General features: G+C 42.0%; 1 protein-coding gene across 8 annotated transcripts in view; it reads left to right on the top strand.

Annotated features, from left to right (window-relative positions):
* SMARCC1 (SWI/SNF related, matrix associated, actin dependent regulator of chromatin subfamily c member 1) overlaps positions 1 to 21,324 on the top strand; it is a 195,822-nt gene that overhangs the window by 156,304 nt on the left and 18,194 nt on the right. For 7 of the 8 annotated variants that reach the window (XR_010024852.1, XM_063113542.1, XM_063113541.1 and 4 more), the window contains 2 exons: positions 1,346 to 1,607; positions 15,383 to 15,559. Coding sequence is in view for 7 of the 8 variants with exons in the window: in XM_063113542.1 (XP_062969612.1) it covers positions 1,346 to 1,607; positions 15,383 to 15,559 (439 nt within the window). In the remaining variant the exon portion in view is untranslated. Of the gene's footprint in view, positions 1 to 1,345; positions 1,608 to 15,382; positions 15,560 to 17,956; positions 20,396 to 21,324 lie in introns of those variants that run through there. The other variant, XM_063113546.1, reaches the window with a different exon arrangement.

The following is a 21,324-nucleotide window of genomic DNA, read 5'->3' as shown; positions in this document are numbered from 1 at the left end:
GCTAATGTTAATAGAGAGTACTCATATTTATCCACAGAACTGGCTGCTACCAAAAGCTAAAATGTTACGTTTCCCTAACTTATTAAATGCCTCTGAATAATGCTATTCTGTTGAATATATATAATTATATGTAATTTAAAATTTTCAAGCTGCTGCATTAAAAAATTAGAATACAGGTGAAATTGTTTTATCCAATATATAAAAAATATTCTACATGTAATCAATATAAAAATTATTTTTCATACTAAGTCTTCAAAATTTAGTCTTTATTTTACACTGACAACGCATCTCATTTAGATTAGCCACATCTCAAGTGCTTGAAGCTGTGTTGTGGCTTGTGACTGCTGTATTGAACAGCACAGTACTAGAAAATGACTCCTAGTAACTCAGATATTGCTATAGATAATGATGGGATGGAGATATCATTGAAAAGAAACAAGTTTATTAACCTACCTTATGCTTATAATCTTTATTACTTCCAGAGATCTGGATTTTTATTTTCCTTCACATTCAGGTTGGTTTTCTTTATTAGCCCTGAAATAAATTAAGGTAGGTTCCATTCTCTGAATTGTTGTCAGGCATATGGTTTCTGAATTTTCCTGTACATATAATAACTTATTTCTCTTTATTTTAATTTGAGTCCCAGAAAGATTATTTCGAATATTGAAATGCTTGTATTCTTCAAACTGAGATTCATGCAGATTTTTATTTAGGTAACTAAAATATTCTGTGAATGTGTCACCTCGTATAATTTTGGATACTTGAAAGCTAAGATTGCAGTGGCACTGCCAAAGTCCCACATAGAGAAATGTATATCTTTGCAGCCAAGCCTCATCGACTCATCCACAGGATTTAATTCTAGTGTTATGTTCTAAAATAGACAGTAACCGAAAAGATCACATCCAGAAGAGAGCACCTGGGAAAGTTGGGTGGGCTTGAAATGTTAGCATCTTAGGAATGATTAAAAAGGACAGTAGAGGCTCATTTTACCTAGGGAAGATTCAGGCAGTCATGGAAAGTATTTTTCAATATCTGAAGGACTGCCAAACAGAGAGGATTATGTACATGTGTCCTCAGTGGGCCCAGAGAGCAATAGCCCCACTTGGCAAAGTTTACAAGGGAAGGCAGATCTTAGACTCAGTATAGAGAAGACCTTGACTACAGTAACAGGTGTCCAAATGGAAATATACTCCTCAAGAAATGATGCTTTTTCTGCAGGGGGTGAGATGGCTATGTCTCTGTGATAAGATAGAGGGAATTCAGACATTAGATCAATGTCCTGTGTGTCATTAAAACCCGAGAGCTTCTCCTGGTGTCATTTTTCCTTCCCTTATTTTTCTTACAGCTAGAACAACAGAGGCAGCAGTTGCTTACTGAACGCCAGAACTTCCACATGGAACAGCTGAAATATGCAGAATTACGAGCCCGACAGCAAATGGAACAGCAGCAGCATGGCCAAAACCCTTCCCAGGCACACCAGCACTCAGGAGGCCCTGGGCTGGCCCCACTTGGAGCAACAGGGCACCCCGGCATGATGCCTCATCAGCAGCCCCCACCCTATCCTTTGATGCACCACCAGATGCCACCACCTCATCCACCCCAGCCAGGTGAGAGAAAGGCTCTGTTCGTGGAAAAAAATTCTGGTCGTCCCTGTGGCACAGAGCATCAGAGGGGCTAACCGTACAGGTAATGTTTTCTGACAAGGACTGTTTAGAATTTCAATTGTCATCTAGGAAATTGTAGGCAAGTGAGATCTGGTTTTATTGCCATATAAAGCCTGCCATGTTTTCTTTTTACAGTCCTCTTGGTGCACTGCCTTTCCCTTGGGTAGGTCAGCCTCCAAATGGGCAGTATATCTCAGAGTTCCTTAAAAATTTATCCTTGGATTGTCTACACTTTTTTTTTTTTTTTTAACTTCTAGACATTTTCAAAGATATATATACACAAAAAGAATACTACAACAAACTTTCATGACCCAGCTTCAACAACCACCACTTTTCTGCCATTTTTAATTTTTTGTTATGGAAATCTTCAGCTATAGACAAAAAATCCCCCATATAACTATAGCACAACTTCAAAATTATTGATGTTTTTGACAGTCTATTTTTATCTTTTTCTCTTCACTTTGGGAAGGGATATAGGCTTCAAAATGTATGTTTAACCAATGGGAATCTTAAGCATTAACATAATTTACTATCATAACATCAAACAAAAATAACCGTAATTCTTAATTGTCAGTTAAATGTCTTTGAATGCTTTGTTTGAGTCAGTATTCAAATAAGATCCACATGCTGCAAGTGTTGATATGTCTCTTAAGTCTTTCAATGTTGTTATGTCTCTTAAGTCTTTTAATATGTAATAGTTCACTTTCCTTTTTTTCTTTTTTTTTATATGCCACTTATGTTTGGAAGAAACCAAGGTTTTCCACACTGTGGCTGTGCCTGATTGTACACTTAAGGTGCCTGGTGTAAATTCACATGTCTTTCTCCCCACTTCCTTCCTTCCCTACCTCCCACACATTTCCCATAAATCAGAGGATTGTTTTGGGTATTTTACCAGATTCAGGTTCACTTTATGAGGGTCAGCATTCTTGTAATGTCACTTGTCTCATTTTGTGAGACTAAAATCAGCCAGTGGTTTCTGTGTTGTCAGTCTTATCCATCTATTACAGAGATCCCAATCATATTTCACCTAATGGTTTTAGATGCCATCCTGAATGCTCCCTAGAGTAGTTATTTCATTGGGTGTTGCAAAATGGTGAGATTCCTAAGTTTATTATTTCTTCTGTATTTATGGCAGTGATTCTTTTATAAAAAACCTCTTCCTCAATTAGTTATCCTAAAAATGAGTTCTTATAGGAAAGACTGGATAAATGCTTCATCCTTTCCTTTTATTAGTTATCTGAATAATGAATTGCTATTCCCCAGTCTCCAAAGTTGACTAATGAGGGCTTTTTGTTTTGTGTATATGTTTTTAGTATTATGAAATTATATATTTTTGTATATTTTTTGTTTTTTGATTTATTATGGACCTTATTCTTTTTGATGCTCAAATTGTCCCATCTTTTCTTTGTGGGAGCCCTTTCAAGTTGGCTACTATTCACCACATTTTGACCACCTTAAAAGTTGAATTCACAGTTCTTTCAAACTTAACTACCAACATTATTAAAATCTTAAATGGACTTCTAATTCCAGCCCCACCCTGTCTGCCTGGGCACCCCACCCCCACCCCATTTCTTCCCATCTTAGCGGGCAGTGTTGTATGGGTGTGTGCTGTATGTTATATTGCTCGAGTGATAGTCACCCTATATTTTTGGTATTCTGTAGTAATGTACCCATTGTGTAGCCAGAGCCAAAGTTTGTGCTTCTTGGAGTGGAATGCAAAATCTCTGGCCAAGGCATGTAGAAGTGAGCAGAGATAAATATAGAGAGGCCCTTGGAGCTTAAGGAGGTCCCAACATGATAACATCAGTTGGTCTGACTTCCTCAAAGGACAAATTTTCTAAATCTTCTCATGTAGATAACCATAACACCACACTCTAACCAACTGAGCTAACCAACCAGCCCATAAATCTTTTATTCACAACCCAGAACATGTTTTAAATAATAGTTTTTATTGGCTTTACCCCAAAACGGGGCTAGGTAGTAGTTTTTCAAAATAGGAATTATTTTAAAATCCAGTTTGTAAAATATTTGATAATTGTTTAGGGGGAAGTTCACTGTGGCTACTTTGTATTTGGTTCAAGGTACTAGCTTTGTGTTTTGGTTTTTTTGGGGTTTTTTTGGTGTTTGGTCAGTACGGGGATCCAAACCCATGACCTTGGTTATTATAAGGCTGCACTCTAACCAACTGAGCTAACCAACAAGTCCCTGGTTCTTGAAGGTATTAAAGTGTCATATCCACACTAACTGTTCACAGGTAACTTCTCAGGAGCTCCATCATCTGCATTTAGCTTGTAAAAGATGGTCAAAAAGATAAATCTGCCTTCTTTCCTAAATTACATCCTGATGTCAATAGGTATTTGTATGCCATGCACTTCACCCACATTGTTTCACTTACTTCTCATTATCCTCACTTTACAGTGAAGAACTGATACATGGCAAGGCCACATAGCTTTTGGTGCGTGGTGATGCCAGGATTCACACTGAATTCCATGTGATTCCAAAGTGAGGCCAGTACCACAGTGATACCTTCCATGACAGAGGACTGAGGGGTTTACAGCAGACTCAGAAACAGCTATTCTCCTAATGGGGCAGTGCCAGCAAACTAGAGTTCATAAAAATAGTCTTTAGAAGAGAAATAGGTCATGTTTTTCTCTTTACTTTCTCACAGAAATAGGCTTTTCTAAAGTGAATTTATAAGAGAAAAGATCATTGAGTGCATGATGATATTCTCTTTTCCTATCGTTTTTCAATGAAATATAATATACCTATGGAAAATGTAGAAATCATATTTAGCTTGGTGAGTTTTAACAAAGAAAGTATACCTGTGTAACCAGCACCCAGAGGCCCCCATCATACCTCCCAAGGGTAACAACTATCCTGACTTCCAACACCATAGATTAGTTGGGCTGATTTTGAATCTTATCTAGATGGAATCACAGTGATTTTTGTTTATGTCTGGCTTCTTTCCTGCAACACTGTATATGTGAAATGCATGTTGTGAGTGGTTGTATATTTGTTCTTTCTCCTTGCTATACCATGTTCCACTCTGTGGCTATACCGCAGTTTATTAGTCCATTGTCCTGTTGATAGACATTTGATTAGTTTCCAGGTTTTAGTTACTATGAATGGTTAGTGCTGCTGTGAACATGCATGAGCACATCTTTTGGCAGACATGTGTACTTTTCTCTAGTGTAAATTTTTTTCCGTAGTGTATATTTCTAAGGAGTACACTTAGGTATGTGCCTAGGAATGGATCATAGGATATGCATATGTTCACATTAGTAGATGCTACCAACATTTCTCCAAAATAGTTATGCCTGTTTACGCTCTCACACTGTGTGAGAGTTCTAGTAGCTCAAGATAATCATTTTTCATAATTTCTCCTTTTGTGGGGTTGCTTTGGAGTTTGAATATAATGTTAAATCAAGTGTGTTAGTAAAATTAAGAAGAAAGTAAGTTAAACCTACTATTTTAAAGTTGCCTTAATATCACCAGTTCAGAAAATGCTGTTGATTAATGGTGAGTCTGGTACACCATATTCTAGAGGAGCTAAAGGAGACTTTCAAATCAGGGTAGGTAAGGTAGTCTATAGTGTTTTGGTTGTTAGGTAGTCTGTAGTGTTTTGTTATAGAATGGCTTCAGTCCCCAATTTGCCACAGGTATAAGTTAAGAACTATGAGAAAGTCCTTCCAACTAAAGTTTTCTAAGTTCTGGAAAAGTTAACAGGCCACAGTATTTACATTAGGAGCTGAGGATAATTATCCGGGTCAGTTGACTAGCTTTTGGTATTTGTCCTGAATTTAGAGTGTGAGGAACATGCTGTGAATCTACCAAGCTATCACACACATAGGAATCTAGGCATCAAAGTAACTAGTATAAACTAGCACCTGTATATGTTCCATCTAGTTTGTACCTTTGTGGTTCTTCTTGCCTCCCCCCCACCCCCCCACCCCCACCATTAATTCATTCACATACTTAGAATTTTTGTATACAGAGTACTGTCTGCGTGATTCTGTCTCTCTTCCTTGGTTCATTATTTGGTCCTACTCCTTACTCACCTGGGAACTCCAACGTTTTGTAGATTTTGTCCTATCTCTGATGAAGTGTCCCAGGTTGGCTTGTTCCTATCAGACAAAAAGTCAAGGGAACTCTTCATAGTAGGATGTTTCTGGTGTACAGCTGGCAAATTGAAATTGGAGGTTTTACTGATCTTGATAAAATACACAGCACTGCATTTTATCCCTTTTCATTTGAGCTGTAAAATAGTATTATTGAATGATTTCTAAGTCAAAGCCTTACTAGTTCTCCCTGTAAGACTGTCTGCCATTCCAGGCATAAGATAGTCATGATAGCAAGTTCTTGAGCACATGTGTTGTGTCCCTTATAACACCCTTGACTGTGATGTCCATGAAAGCACATGAGGAACTACAAAGGAGAGTGGCCCTGGTAGTGGCTGTTGCTTCCTGAGGTGTCCTTGATTGTGCTGCTTACTGGAGCAGGGAGGGTGCCTCTAACTATTAAGGGTCTCCTTTAAGGTGAAATATGGTCAGGACTACAGGGACTTTGGCACATGTTCAGAGGAAGATTATGTATCATTGAGTTGAATCAGAAGGAAATAACAAAATCTGATATGTAAGTGCTGTCCTTCCTAGGCTTTTATAGTAAATGAGGTACTCTTGCGGATTCATGCCTTGTGGATCTCAAGTGAGCTGCCTGCATTGGGGAAGCCTTTGTGTGTGTTCTGTGTATGAAAAGAGGAAAAAGAACATGTTGGTTTAAATATCTTCATGGTTTTCTCATTATTAATAGTGTAAGAATTTTTGGAAGTGCCTAGAAAATAAGAGTAGGAATTGGTTTGATTTAATGAGAACTCAGACATGATAAGATATTTTAGTGATAAAACTAGAACATTTTGTATCAGTCAGTAAAATATGTGTTCAGGACATTTCAACGAAGGCATTAGGCATTTAGGCTTTTTTTAAAGCCCCTCAGGCCTACTTACTCAACAGTACCCATGGGAAATAGTACTCTGGAAAGGATTACAACCTGTTGTCACTTTCTAACCGATGCCCTGGACTCAACCCCACACTGAAAAGGGAGAAGGAATAGCCCATCACATCAGCCAAGTTTTTATTATCTGCGGTGCCTTTGGTCCTGCTTGCATCATGTGATAACAAGGGTACCATGCCACTTTCCGGAGAAGCAGGTTATCCTCACAAAGAGAACAGTGAGAGCCCAGTCCTCAACAAAGAGCGTCTGTCACAGGCACCCCCAGGAAGCTACTGTGGGGAAGGAGCAGTCTCTGAGGAACCCAGGCTTCCCCCGCCTCACTTGGCCCTGATTGTTATTTCCGTTCTCCTGGGGACTCAGCCAGAGGATGTGCTGTGGACAGTTAGAAATGGATTGATGGAATGTGCTCAAGACTGGAAATTCACAGGTTCATATTCCTAGATTCATTTTCTTCCCCATCTTCCTCTTCCATCCCAAAGAATAAAAATAAGATTCTTAACTAACATTCCATTAAGCATGATGGGTATAGTGTAAAGCTTTAGTAAAAGATCTAATAGACCTGAGAGAGTATGAGAGATTTTCCTACTAGCTAAACCTAATTTTAGCAAACCTTTCCATTTTTCAGGCTTCAGATGCCTGCTGTTTTAGGGAGGAAAAAAGAAAAAAGCTTGTATGTAGGTTAGAGTTCCACCATTCTATGCTTTCATACTGCTGTTTCCTCTCACTTCCATTCTCTCCCTCTCTTCTGGGGAAAGAAATACCTGAATTTTTTAAAAATGGAAAATACATACATACACATTCCTTAATTTGTTTGGTAAGGCCTCCTCCTATGCATTTCAGGTTTGTGTGGGCCAGACTTAATTCTTAATATTAGTAAGAATTAATGGAAATGCATTTAGACATAGTCATGCATTTAAAAATGGTGAGACCTGTACCAGACACCACAAAAACCACAAGGATGTTTAGATTTCAAAAGGACAGGTGTTGCTTTACAAGAAATTGATTTTGTCTTCTCTCCAGTCCTCTTAAATTCTACGCCATTTCAAATTTGATTCTTTTTTTTTTTTTTTTTTTAAAGATGACCGGTAAGGGGATCTTAACCCTTGACTTGGTGTTGTCAGCACCACGCTCTCCCAAGTGAGCTAACCGGTCATCCCTATATAGGGATCTGAACCTGTGGCCTTGGTGTTATCAGCACCACACTCTCCCAAGTGAGCCATGGGCCAGCCCTCAAATTTGATCCTTCTTAGAAATCACTTTTTCTGATGGGAAAGGTACTCCTTAAGACAGAATAGGGTAAAGGAGAAAAAGAATGGGCCTCAGAGTCAGACAGACCTGGGTTTAAATCTCAGCTCAGTTTCTTGTTTTTTGTGACTTTAGGCCAAATTATATAGCCTGTGTGAGGCTTAGTGTTCTTATCTCAAAACTGGGCCCTATCATCCTCCTAACAAACTGGAGGATTCAATGAGATAACTCACATTTCCCAGGAAATGGTAGAGCCTTACTCAGTGGTATTCTCTAAATACCACTGCACTAGGTACACAGCTCTGTGAGTCATGTAGCATGTGACAGCACAGGGACATCATCACTATTAGAGTACTCTTTACTTTCCTGAGAGTACTTTTCTTACTTTCCTGTTTGCCTGCGCAAGTCCCCGTAAGCAGAAATAAATTATTTTTCTTCTCGCCCTTCCTTTTTGCTGCCACCTCTGCCAAGGAGCCGTTGTTCTCCCATTCCCTGAACACCCATATCCCAGTGGTATGAATCCTGTTTGTGACAGTAAGAGAGAGAAACTTTGTTTTTCAGAAGGCCTCAACATTTATAGTAAGCGAAAGGAAAGTAGATTTTTTTAGCTGTTGGGCATATAGCATTGGAAAACCCTGAAGCTGCCCTATCCCAGCTTGTTGCCATAAAGATGTAGGGAAATAGGTAAATGGGCCGTTGCTGCTGAATAGTTAGCTGTGGAAACAGCACTGCTGGACTTGAGAGTAAGAGCGTGTAGGCTCATCCCAATGTGTGTCTGTGTCAATCTGCCAGTGATGCTCTTTTTTGCAGCATTGTTTCTTGAATAGATTCTCTGTTGGAACATACCGTCTGAGTTGCTGGTTCAGAGAAGCGTTTCTGTTGTGAGCTGAGTGTGGGGCAAATAACTGATCATCAGTTTGGTGGCAGCAGGGTTTGCCTCACATAGTCTCTGAGTACCTGCTGGAAAAGGGCTATAGCCCTCTTCATCTACAGGCATACACTGTGGTTACAAGCACTATTTCTGGAGTCAGAGTACCTACAGCAGATCTGGGCTCCCCTGTGTACATGCTTTATGATGTTGGGCAAGTTACTCAATCTTTATGTCTTCCCCTTTCCTCCATAGGGATAATAGTGACTAGATTGTAATGTTGTTACAGGGATTGAATGAGTTAACATTTGTGAAGTTCTTAAGTAAAGACTAGAACATAGATATTTCCTACGTAGTTTCCTGAGACTGTTGTAATAAATTACCACAACCTTGGTGACTTTAAATCAATATAAATTTATTCTTAGGGTTCTGGGGACTAGAAGTTTGATATCCAGCAAGGCCATACTCCTTCCAGGGGTGAGGATCTGTTCCTTGCCTCTTCCAGCTTCTGGTGGTACACAGCATTTGTTGGCTTATGGCCACATCTCTCTTTGCTCCATCTTCACATCACCTTCTCCTCTCTGTGTCTTCTCCAAAAGACCTTTTCTCCTTTTTTCCAAAAGACCTTTCCACAGGCTCCCACAATTAGGACATCTCTGTTTGGAGGCCACCATCAAGCCTACTACAAGATGCTAAAATGTGTGTTTGTTAAATTACAAGATTAATTATTGCAGGTAGCAGAGCAATCTTACAACTGTGATATAATGAGGAAGAAAACACGATACCTGTAATAGAAGTATATACCTTTGATTTTATTAAATCTTTTTTTTTTCTTCCCCTTGGTGGTTGGCCAGTAGGGAGATCCAAACCCTTGACCTTGGTGTTAACAAGGCTGTCCTCTAACCATCCAGTCCCCTGATTTTTTAAAATCTTAACAGTTATAGTACATCCTTTCATGTGAACTGTTAAATTTGAGCATGAAGTAGTATAGTAGAAAGAGAATTGGATTTATTTTTTTTAAGACTTTTTTAAATTTAGATTTTACCAAATTATGCTTTATTAATATTTTTTTATGTTCTATGATGTTGCAGAGCAGTTGGGAGGGAGGGGGAGAGGAGAGAGGGGAAGGAAATGTGATGGAAGAAGGAGGAAGGAGGAGGGGCAAGATTGAGGCCTATGGCACCCCCCTCATTCCCACAGGGGAGACCGGGGGGCTTCCAGTGGTGGCTTGGTCCTTGCCAGGCTGGGTGCAGATGTCAGGGTATGGCAGAAGCCCTCACACCCCACCACCCCAGCTTGGGAACCTGGAGCCCTTCTTGCTGTGGCTTGGTGGTTGTCACTGGGCTGGTTGCTCATGTTGGGGGTGTGTGGCCGAGGCCATCGGCCCCCCCACTGCCCCAGCTCGGGAGAGCCTGTGGAGCTTCCTGCAGCAGCTCAGTGGTCATCACTGGGGTCATGGCACTGGGGTCATGTCAGGGGTGTGTGGCTGAGCCTACCCTTGGGACTGGTTGCGGGTGTCTGGGAGCATTGCTGAGGGCCCACAACCCTCCCCCCTTTCTGGCTTGGTATCCCAGGGGACTTCTGGTCCTTCTAGGTGTTATAGGTGTTCTTTGGTGAAATGAGACCTTTACTAGTAAATATTAAACTTTGTTTCTGGTTGTGGGTACTTTTTTTCTTTCAGTTATGTGTTGGATTATTTGTTGTTCCCACCACTTAAATTCTGCACTGGAACTAATTTGTTGTCCTTTGCTTACTATAAAAATGGGGGAATTTCCTGTGGGGACCAGCACTTGAGCTCTGTGGTTGAGCTAAATTGTTGCTTTTTTGCTGATTCCCTAGGGAAGGCTTTATGTGCAGCTCAGGTTTTAATGGTTGACTTTATATCTCTCGTGCGATCCAGTACACCCAGGTTGTATAGAAACTTCAGTCTGGGCCTGAGTCTTTTCAGCAAACTGCACCCTCTACAGTTCTGTATTCCTGACCAGTCTCCGTTGAGTGGTCCTGCACTGATTGCGGGGCAGATCAGCTGTCCTTGCTGTGCCCCAGTGTTCCCCCAGTGGTCCGGTCTCCCCCACCTCCCACACTCCAAACTCTTCCCGTGGGACGGGCTGTGCTCCAGTCCCTTGCGATGACTCACCAGCCTCTGAGTGGCTCTTTTTTTTCAGTTGTTGTGGCTTCATGCTCCTGTGTGGATCCACGGGAACCTTATTAGTGGTCTTGCTAGCCTGGGGGGCACCAAGGCCCTCTTCTCCCCTGCTGCCTCCATGCAACTTCATCCAAAGGGCACAGCTGCGGCTTTTGTTGGCTCCTACTCTGTGCACTCAGCAGCTCCAGCCTAGAAGCAGCCAGAATATGAAATGGTCAGAGTGGTTTTTTTCTTTCTCTCATGGTGGTTTCTCCCACATTCATGCACTCTATAGGTCTCTCCTCTTCCCCTGAGCTTTAGTGGCCCCAGCTTGGCTGTTGTTGCTTTTTTATAGTTGTAAATTGGTTGATTTGTGGGAGAGAGTGGTGCTGGTGACCATCTATTCTGCCATCTTGACCAGAAGTTGAGAATTAGATTTAAAATTAGAAGACACGAGTCTGGTTTCTGATTCCTCTTACTAGTTCTGTGACCACAGAGAAGTTTCTTAACTTTTCTGAGCTTCTTTTTACTCTCTGTAAAATGAGAACATTTACCCTGATTCTCACAAGTGTGTTGGAGCCAGTAATACAGTAAGACATTATAACATATAAACGGTTGCTCTGATCCCACAGAAAGACTTGTGGTGAGGGTGGGCAGATATTTTACCTTTACTCTTGTATTTCTAGGGCTATGCTAATTGTCTGGCTAGGGCTATGGCTAGGGCAATTTTCCGAATCCTGCCAATGTAGCCAATTGTCTTGTCAGGCTAGGGCTCAGACCCTTCAAACCCACTGCACAGACTGGGTCACAGGTCCCTCACTTGCCAGGCTGGGTCACCAGACCCCTCCTATGCCTGGCTGGGTCACTAGACCCCTCCTATGCCTGGCTGTGTCACCAGGCCCCTCACACGCAGGTCCACAACCTAGGTAATTGGGAAAGATCCTGGGAGCTGTTGGCAGATGATAGAAGCTCAGAGCTCAGTCCTCAGCTTCCTCAGCAGCATTAGCAGCTTACAGCAGCCTCCAGCAGCAGTGGTGGTGGCCTCCTGGAGGGTTCTGGGGGCCCTGGCAGCAACAGCCTCCAGCAGCAGTAGTGGCCTCCCAATGGCCCCCTGGGGGTAGGCTTGGGGGTGGGGGGACGCTGTGGATCGGAGCCACTCATCTTTTATACTTAAGTCTGATAACCCAGGACACCTGGGTGTGAGTCAGACAACCTAGGAACACCTGGGTGCACATGCACAATTACATTAGACAATAACCAAGGAACACCTGGGCACATGTGCATATTTACATCAAATGCTCGGCAAGATTCTGAATATCCGAGGGAGCCCTGACCATTTTCCTATATTTTCCCTACAACTCTGTAAAACACACCTGGTGTGTTCTGTATTTCTTTCTCCCTTACCCAGTATTGGTTCTGGCCTGTTTGTAAAGGCATGCTTTGTAAAGGCATAGCTATTGTCAGTTTTCTAGATAGACATGAAGGACTGGCAGAGCATTCCTAACTTGCCTAAGTCTGGAACTGGTTCAACTGTCCAGGTTGAACCTGGTGGACGGAAGCAACCTATACCCATTGGTAGACAGATGCTGTATTATTTGTTCTTGTACATGGCTTTGCTTTACCACGAGTCCATGAGAAGTGTTCTTTTGTCTCCAGGATAGACTTTCTGTACTTCTGAGCTTAAAAGTAGGCCTCCTGACTCCATCAGCAACTAAATTATCTCTTGTCACCCTTCACAGCACCTGAAATGCCATTAGAGAATCATTAGTAGAGATTTGGAGAGTGGCAAACAAGGTATTGCTTTCAGTAATGGCCTAGCAGGTGAATGTGGGGTAGGAAGGGAGCAACAAAGGGGCCTCCAAAAAGAAGCTGGAATGAAAGACAAAGGAGCCTCATTGACAACTTTGTGGAGATTATTAGATAGTAAGTCTGTGTTTGCCACTGCCCTATTTGAAACTCTGAGAGCTCTGTGCCTTCCCTTCACTGCATCTCCTGTTCCCAAAGCAAAAGTCCTCTGTGTCCTCTTCAGGTCTTCCCCACCTTCACTTCACACTGCCAGTCATATACTGAACTCAAATCCTTTCTCCTTCTGAACTTCACACTTGCCCATCCTCCTTGCTCTGTCACCCATCCTCTTTTCTTAAGGAACCTGCAGGTTGTCATCTCCATCTCCTGCTCTATATCCTCATCCTGACTTCACTCAGCCCATGCTTCTCTGCAAAAGCTCTTTTTCTCTTCTCTAGATTCTGACTCCTCTGCAGTCCTTAAATCTTTCCATCCCATAGAAAATCAGGTCCAAGTTCCTCTCCTCTTCTCAGAACCTTTCACCAAGTCCCCTGGAATCAGTTCAGACAGACCCAGCAAGCTCTGTAACCTGGCCAAGTTTTTTTTTTTTTTTTTTTTTAAACCTTTCTAAGCCCCAGTGAAATGCAGATGATGGATAATAAGAAGCTACCACAGAAGGGTGTGGTAAGTATGAAGATGCTAGATGTGGGGCCGGCCCGTGGCTCACTTGGGAGAGTGTGGTGCGGTTAACACCAAAGCCACGGGTTCAGATCCCTATATAGGGATGGCTGGTTGGCTCACTTGGGAGAACGTGGTGCTGACAACAACAAGTCAAAGGTTACGATCCCCTTACTGGTCATCTTAAAAAAAGAAAAAAAAAAAAAAAAGATGCTATATGTAAGTGGTATCTCTCAGGAATAACGGGAGCAACATTGACGTTTCTGATTGTTTAACTCAGGCTAGGCCATGTGCTTAAGAATTAGTCCTATCCCTAATCTCTCTTCGCTTTATTTAAATCTCATTCAAAATCCCAAGTCATACACAAGTTTTTCTTACTAAACTGTAAGGTATCAGATTCTTTGGCTTTCTCAGTTTATGGTTATTTCTTGATGTGCCTGCCACCCCATCATGTGCACTCATCCTTTGTATGACTTGCAGTGAACTTTCCATTTGTCCCTTTTATCTCTGTGTCAGCTACTAGATTTTTAGACTCTTCAACATTACCTAGATCTGTCTGAGCACTGTGGCAGATGCACATTACAGCTTTTATGAATGTTGGTCAGTTAATAGTATCTTCCCGGGAATGGGTCCAGCACCTGCTCTTACTTTCTGTTGAGACTGTTTGACCAAGTTGTCTTCCTTCAGGTGGACCTCTGAGTTTTCTCTTCTGGGCTCTTGCATTACATTATAGAGTGCAGAAAGGTGGACCAGAGGGTCCAGAACTTGCTATATTGTTTATTCTGGGCATGATGTTGATGTATTTTGCTTTAAAAAACATTCCCCCAAAGACAGTGGACCACCCTTACTCCTGACTCTTATACTAACTGGAGTTCTCTTCATTGTCACCCCTGAAGTGAGGGGCTGCTTTCTCAGGGTCCTCGGACAAGGAACAGACACTGGGATAGGTGGTGTGAGGTTTGAAGCTTTGTGTGTCTTTCTTAAGACAGACCTTTTCCTAAGCAATGATGGAGAAGTCTTCACTTGTGTTATCTCCAATTCTGCTCTGTGTATTTTAATTGCCAGTTAACTATCAAGAGGTCCCATCTCCCAAATTTTCCAAGATTGGACCTCAAGATGCTTATTTCCAGCTGTCTCAGTACTACATCTAGAAACCAATGTTTGGTTTCATACAATCGACTTTATATAGATACTAAAGTCCCTAGATTTAAAACAAGAAAAAACTGCATAGTTCTCTCTCCTTATTCTATAAAGTATAATTTGTGCCGTATGAAATAGCTTCAACCTTGATTTGTGCCCACTAAACTATTCTTAGTTTATAGCTCTTTAAAACCGAGCTCAGCAGCCAAATGACTGGGTTTAAGAACTAACAAGTGCCCATCATCATATCTGATGCAGGGATTGCCACACTGCAGCCCAAGGGCCAAATCTGACTTATCGCTTGTTTTTGTATGGGTTGCATGCAAGGAATAGTTTTTATGGTTAAATGGTTGGGGGGAAAATCGAAAGGAGAAGGTTTCATGTCATATGGAAATGTTGCTAAATGCACCTTTCAGAGCCCATAAATAAAGACGTACTAGAGCACAGCCATGCCCATTAATTGTGTATTATATATGACTCTCTTCATGCTCTAGTGGCAGAGTTGAATGACTGTGACAGAAAAACCATATGGCTGGCAAAGTTTAAAATATTTACTATCTAGCTCTTTACAGAAAAAGTTTGCTAAAAGTTCTAAAGGGGATATTTTAGATTTCTTTTCCCTAGGGTCTCTTGTTATTAGTAAAACAATAGCAAGAGACGAATTTGTCTTTCTCCCTGTGATTCTCCCATGGTGGGCTCTTGGGGAGAGATTTTTTGTGGACAGGACTTAGATTATTTCTCTACTGGTATTTCAAATCCTTTGGAGGGTTGGGTATTTTTTGCATTTAGCACTCTTGGACATTGAGTTGATCCCTTTTTTATCTCCCTTTCTTGTATACTTACAGTACTTTAAATCTTCCTCCACAGGTCAGATACCAGGCCCAGGTTCCTTGATGCCTGGCCAGCCCATGCCAGGCCGCATGATTCCCACCGTTGCAGCCAACGTCCACCCCTCTGGGAGTGGCCCTACCCCTCCTGGTATGCCTCCAATGCCAGGAAACATCTTAGGACCCCGAGTACCCCTCACAGCACCTAATGGCATGTGTAAGTAGCATGGTGGGGGGACACGTTATCCCAGGTCTGTCTGGGAGGGCTATAGATGAGGGAGGAAAGCTTTGATCTGTACTTGAGGTTTGGAAGGTCCATGGACAGAGCAATCTGACAGTAGGTACCAGAAGATTGATTTTCTGTCAGTGCTCTTCAGTACCACTGATGGGAAGGTACACAAGTGATGAGGGCAAAATGCTTCTATTCAGTCAGGCTTGTGTGTCATAGCCTTTGTGGCATGCTTTCTTGGCACTGATGTCAATGGGGAAGCCAAAAAGATATTCCTATTTAAGCTTGTCTAGTTTGAATCTCAGCAGACATAAAAAGCTACTGGTTGCTGTTTTCCCTATAGGAGGCTTTTACGGATACTGGGTTCAAAAGTGGTAAGTGTAAAGAAAAGAATAGAAGCCAGTTTAGAGCAGGAATAACAAGTAACTTTCTTGAAGCCATTCTTGATATATTGGTAGTGGCTGCATAGACTACGGAAGGAGTATTCAGGGGCCATGCTGGAAAGGAATGTGAGGTCCTAGCAGGCTCAGTGGAGAAAGCACTGGTGCTGCTGAGCAATGTCTGTCTGAGGGCATGTGCAGAGGCAAGGTCATTTTTCCCATAGGCCTTTGCTGTGCTCCAGCCTTGGCCTCCACAGTGTTGCTCTGGAGGCGCTGGCCTGCTTTTTACTCCTGTAGGCCTCAGTGAGGATGATCCCAAAATGTAGCCAGTAGTGGCTGGGTACCTCGGCCACATGTGTAATCCTAGGTTCATTTAGAAGATCGTGTATATAGCAAGGAGTTAGCTCCTATTCACAAATCACAGAGATAAAGAAGTCTAAGAATTCCTGGCCTGAAGGCACTTTAGTTGGGAAAACAAGAAATAAAAAGTTAAATAGTGGTATAGGATTTACCAGAAGTTACATGAGACTATGAAGTGCCTTGAGTACATTGTAGTACTCTAGGAGACTTCCCAGGGCAGGGAGGCAGCTTCATGGACAGAGACATATCTCATTCCTCTCTGGACCTCCAGGGGCTGGGACAAAGTAGGTGCGTAGAAGAAAGATCATGATTTAGCTGGGTGTATAGGATCACAATAATAGAAAAAAGGTCTCCATTGAGCTAGTAGAGGTCAGAGGTTGTATTTTAGTGGGTACTTCTTTTCTTGGCAAGAAAATGCTTGCTAAGCCACCTTTCAGACAATACACAAATGAACTGGCCTACCAAGAGAGTTGACCAATTTGCCATCCCTATTGCAGAGATAATATCATTGGTCTTTACTATTGTCATATCCTGCTGATCACCCATGGTTGAGGGTTCCATCCTAAAGGGTCCTGAGTTCCATCCTAAAGGGCACCTTGAGAATGTAGAGGATTTCAAATGGCAAGCCCTGCCTGCTTCCTGCTTCCACATAAAGGAATGCTTCAGGAATTCTGAGCTGCTGACTTGACTGTAGGGTACTGGGCAGGCCACACTGGATGAGTTGTCTCTCTTTCAGGCCTTAGTTTCCTCTCTGAAAGATGACATGAGGGATTAGATCAGTAGGCTTCAAAATGCTTTGAAGAGTGTTAGGAGTTTGACAGAAACTCTTCGGCGGGTAGGGTTGGGTGAATTGACTGGTGAACAAGGCTCCACTTTAATTATTTTTTTTGTACGTTTTCATTTCTGGCAACATCTAGAGGTTTTAAAAACCCTGGATTAAACAATCTCTGGGGTTCCTTTGCACACTAAAGCAGCTGAAGTGGAAATAAGAAAGAGGCCCAGACACTCATACTAATTGTTCCCATCAGGACCTGACCTAGTTTTGTCCAAAAATCCAAGGAGTACAGTGCAGGAGCTGTGGGGGCCTCCCTCAACTATCCACCTTGACAACAGCTGCCTCGAGTGAAGCTCTCTGGCCCTCGTGGAGACAAGTTAATCAGCAAGAAGTTATTGATAATGTGAGATAGCTAATCTGCAGTAAATTATTGTTAATCTATTTTATGCCCAGCTGAGTAAGCTAGGTAATAGGAAAAAGAAAAATAAGACACAGAATTTGCCAAGTGACAGAGTTATTTAACTGAAGAAAAAAAATTAGTAGAAGGAACCATTAAAAATACGGTAAAACCAAAATATCATTAAGTTCTGAAAGGGTCGAGTAATTCTTGGAATGGGTGGGCCTTGAAGGAAGGTGGGGCAGATTTAGACACCTCCGACTGCCACAACCACTTGGATTAGGGTAAGCAGCATGAGCATGGCCTGGAGGTGCAACCTGATCCACATAGACCACAGTGTCACAACACCTCACAGGCTGCATTTCCCTGCCACCAAAAAAAATTACTTCCTCTGTCATTTTTTGCTAGATATGCTCTTTCTCAAGCCCCTTGTGTTCCTAGCAATGACGAGTTACTCTTGGATGTGTTTGCAGATCCCCCTCCGCCACAGCAGCAGCCACCACCACCACCACCTGCAGATGGGGTCCCTCCGCCTCCTGCTCCAGGCCCACCAGCCTCAGCTGCTCCTTAGCCTAGAAGATGCAGGGAATATCCACACCCACCGCCACAAGCTAGAGTGGGAATGACAAGACTTGTGTTCCTCAGCTTCCCTGGGTTTCTTTTAGGATTTTTCTTCTCACTGCCCCAAGCATGCGTCCACTCCTCTTGCCACCCCTGTCCATGCTCTGACACCTCTTGTGTCAGGTTCTCAGCCAATACTCAAGGGGAGGCCTGTGGTGACATTGTGCCCTAGTCATCCTATAAATAACTTGCATCTTCCCTGCCCTGCTGTTGGGGGTATGTTGACAGTTTGTCAGCAGGTCTGTCAACATTAGTATTCCATGTCTTTATCATTTTTGCTCTCCTGCAGTTTTTTGCTTTGTCTTATGCTTCTGTGGATAATAATTGTTATCTCTCTCTTTTTTTTTTCTCTGTTGTCATTATTATTTTAAAGGAGAGCATCCTAAGTTAATAGGAACCAAAAAATGGTGATGGGCAGAAGGGGATAGCCACAGGGGATGAACCTTAAGGCATTATAAGTGACCTTATTTCTGCTTATCTGAGCTAAGAATGGTGCTGATGGTGAATTTTCATGAGACTTTTGCCACACATAAATGCACCAAAATTAAAAGAGATGGGGAAGGGGAACCCCATGGATTCTGTTTCCTAACGAGGACTGTGAGGGCCTTAACCTGCCTGGCAGAATACTAGTTTTAACCTACTTTAACTAGTATGTGGTAGAGGAGAGCACAAACATTAAAACAAATCCACTCCTTCCCCAGGCCCATGGGTTCTGGTTTTCTATGCAGGTGATTTGTTGGATTGGGGATGGGTGTTTTGTTTTTCTGAGGGCAGTGTGACCTTTAAGGGTTGGAATATTGGGAGGCATTCCTTAGTTCCCTAGACTAGCCAGGAAATTTTTAAGAGTCTAGGGTAATGGCCCTCCAGTGAATCTACCCTATTCACTGCTTTGTATGCATTTTTTTCTCTTTAAAAAACCCTTTAAAAGATTAAAAAAAAAAAAAAAAAAAGTAGATAGTGCTAAACATTTTAGCTCATGGAACTTGGTTAGAATGGATAGGGGTACAAGTCCCCAAACTACCTCTTGGAGTAGCCAAGTGAGTGGAATTTCATGAAACGGTACTTTAGGTTTGGGATGGGATTGGAAAAGTGGGGTAGGATCATCGGCCTCTCGTACCTTTTTCCTTCCCTTTCTGAGATCTCACATTCCATCTATCACAGGGTTGTCAGGGAGATACTGAGGGTACCAAGGAACTCACTTGGCAGGCAGAGCATCATGCTTTGAGTTTTGGGGTGCTCAGGCTGGGAAGGTGGAATGTCATTCCAGAGGAAGAGACACAAAAATGCCTTAATTTGAGGCCATATTTACCCCTGCCGATGAGTGACTTGAGAGTTCTCAGTTTTCTCTTGTCCTTCTCTCCCTTCTATCCTTCCATGAGTGGGGAAAGGATGCTTTTAGTAGGTCTTGGTTTCCAGAGCACCTGGCTTCTTCACTTTACATTCTGAAGTGGCAGTTTTATTATTTAGAATGCAAGGTGGGACATCTTTTGGATATCTTTTTCTATATATTTTCTAAAGCTTTACATATGAGAAGGTATAGGGGGGTGTTTATAAAACACCTTAGAACTTTTTTCCTTAATATCAGAAAGCAAAAAAATAAAACCACAATTGAGATTTACCTTTCAAACCCTCAGGTTTGCCTCTTACCAGGTGGCCCTGGTCACCATCAGAGTACTGGAATGCTGGAACCGAGGAGAACTTGTTCCTTTTGTGTGTTAGTTCTGGACTTTTGCAGTTGAAATGGAAATGTGCTTGTTCCTACTGGAGTTTAGTTCCATTGCATATGTCTCCAGAAAGATGCCAGTGCCTTTTGACAATGACCAGGGTTTTCCCTATTTCCCGCCAGTCTTTCCCAAAGGAAACTTGTTCCAAATGAATTAGGATTTCTTACCTTTTCCCCTGGAGTATTAGAAGGAAAATGTAATTCTCGTTCATACTGTGGTCCCTTGTAACCTCAGGTCTTTAATGTGATCACTGTCAAATGTAAAAGATCCAGGTGGAAATATTTTTACTATGCTGGTAATAATCCTACAAAATACCTGAATTCTTAACACTGTTAGTTTAAGTGGTGACATTTTCTTTTCATGTCTTTAATCTGGTTTTATTCCTGTAATACAACCACCCAATTTTGTGAGGGGGCGGGGAATAATATGTGGTTTTTGTACAAACATATTTCTCAGTGTGTTATTTTGGAAAAATGAGGGGAGGGAATTTTGAGAGATTGGAGGGAATGGCTGAAGAAAACTTAGTCTCCCTTTTTTTCAGTGAATAAATGGAACACCATTGCTGGATTCTAGTCCCATTCTCTGCATTCACACACCAGTTTCTTCATGTATCTTATGAGGTACCTAAATATAAGGCCCCAGCTGGTCTTGGTCAGCAGTTCAAATTCTGTGACTCAAGGCTTCCTTCTTTGACCAACACCTTCATAATACTTAAAAAACATGATTTAGTGTACCTCATCCACTGTTTATTTCCACTGTCAAAGTGAAGAAAGATGATAGGACATTCTCCAGAAAGGGTGGCCAACATTCTGATACTTCCAAGAAAGGAATAATCTTAGTGAGCTGGAGAGTGTTGGTCAGGATAGAGTTTAGACAGCCCCAAGTTGGAGTCAGACCTTCACGGTAGAAGATTCTGTGAACCTTGACATACTCCAGGGACAGCTTTTGAACACCCACAAGTGCAAAACCTGTGTAGAAAAAAGAAGCCATTGTTTTTAAGATGCTTATGAATCCAGTGAGGCAAAAGAAGGAGATTCCATGTCTGCTGTGAAATGAACACCCAGCTCCTCACGAAAGTGTGCTTCCAGTGAAGAGAGCCTTAGGCAGCTGGGTCTCACACGATTCCTGTACTTTCCAAAGGGGGATGAGGGAGGTTAATTTTTGACCCAAACTAACTAAAGACTGGTTTATAAATTTGATTGTGAATTATTTTTAGAGCATAACAAGACATTACAATCAACCAGTTTTCCATAGGTTCCTTGGGTCCTTACTATGAACTAATTCCCCCAAATGAAATTAAGAATAGTTTTCAAACTTGAGTACAGATCAGGATCACCCACAGGATTGTTAATATACAAGCTGCTGGGCCCTGCTTAGAGCTGTTGATTCCGTATGTCTGGGATAGGTTCTGAAATACGCGTTTTTAACATGTTCTCAGGGGACACTGATGTAGCTGGTCAACCGACCACCCCTGAGAACCACTGGTTAAGAAGGTT

This window comes from Cynocephalus volans, chromosome 11, assembly GCF_027409185.1.
Source record: "Cynocephalus volans isolate mCynVol1 chromosome 11, mCynVol1.pri, whole genome shotgun sequence".
Lineage (NCBI taxonomy): Eukaryota > Metazoa > Chordata > Mammalia > Dermoptera > Cynocephalidae > Cynocephalus > Cynocephalus volans.
This window is presented reverse-complemented; position numbering and strand designations above follow the sequence as displayed.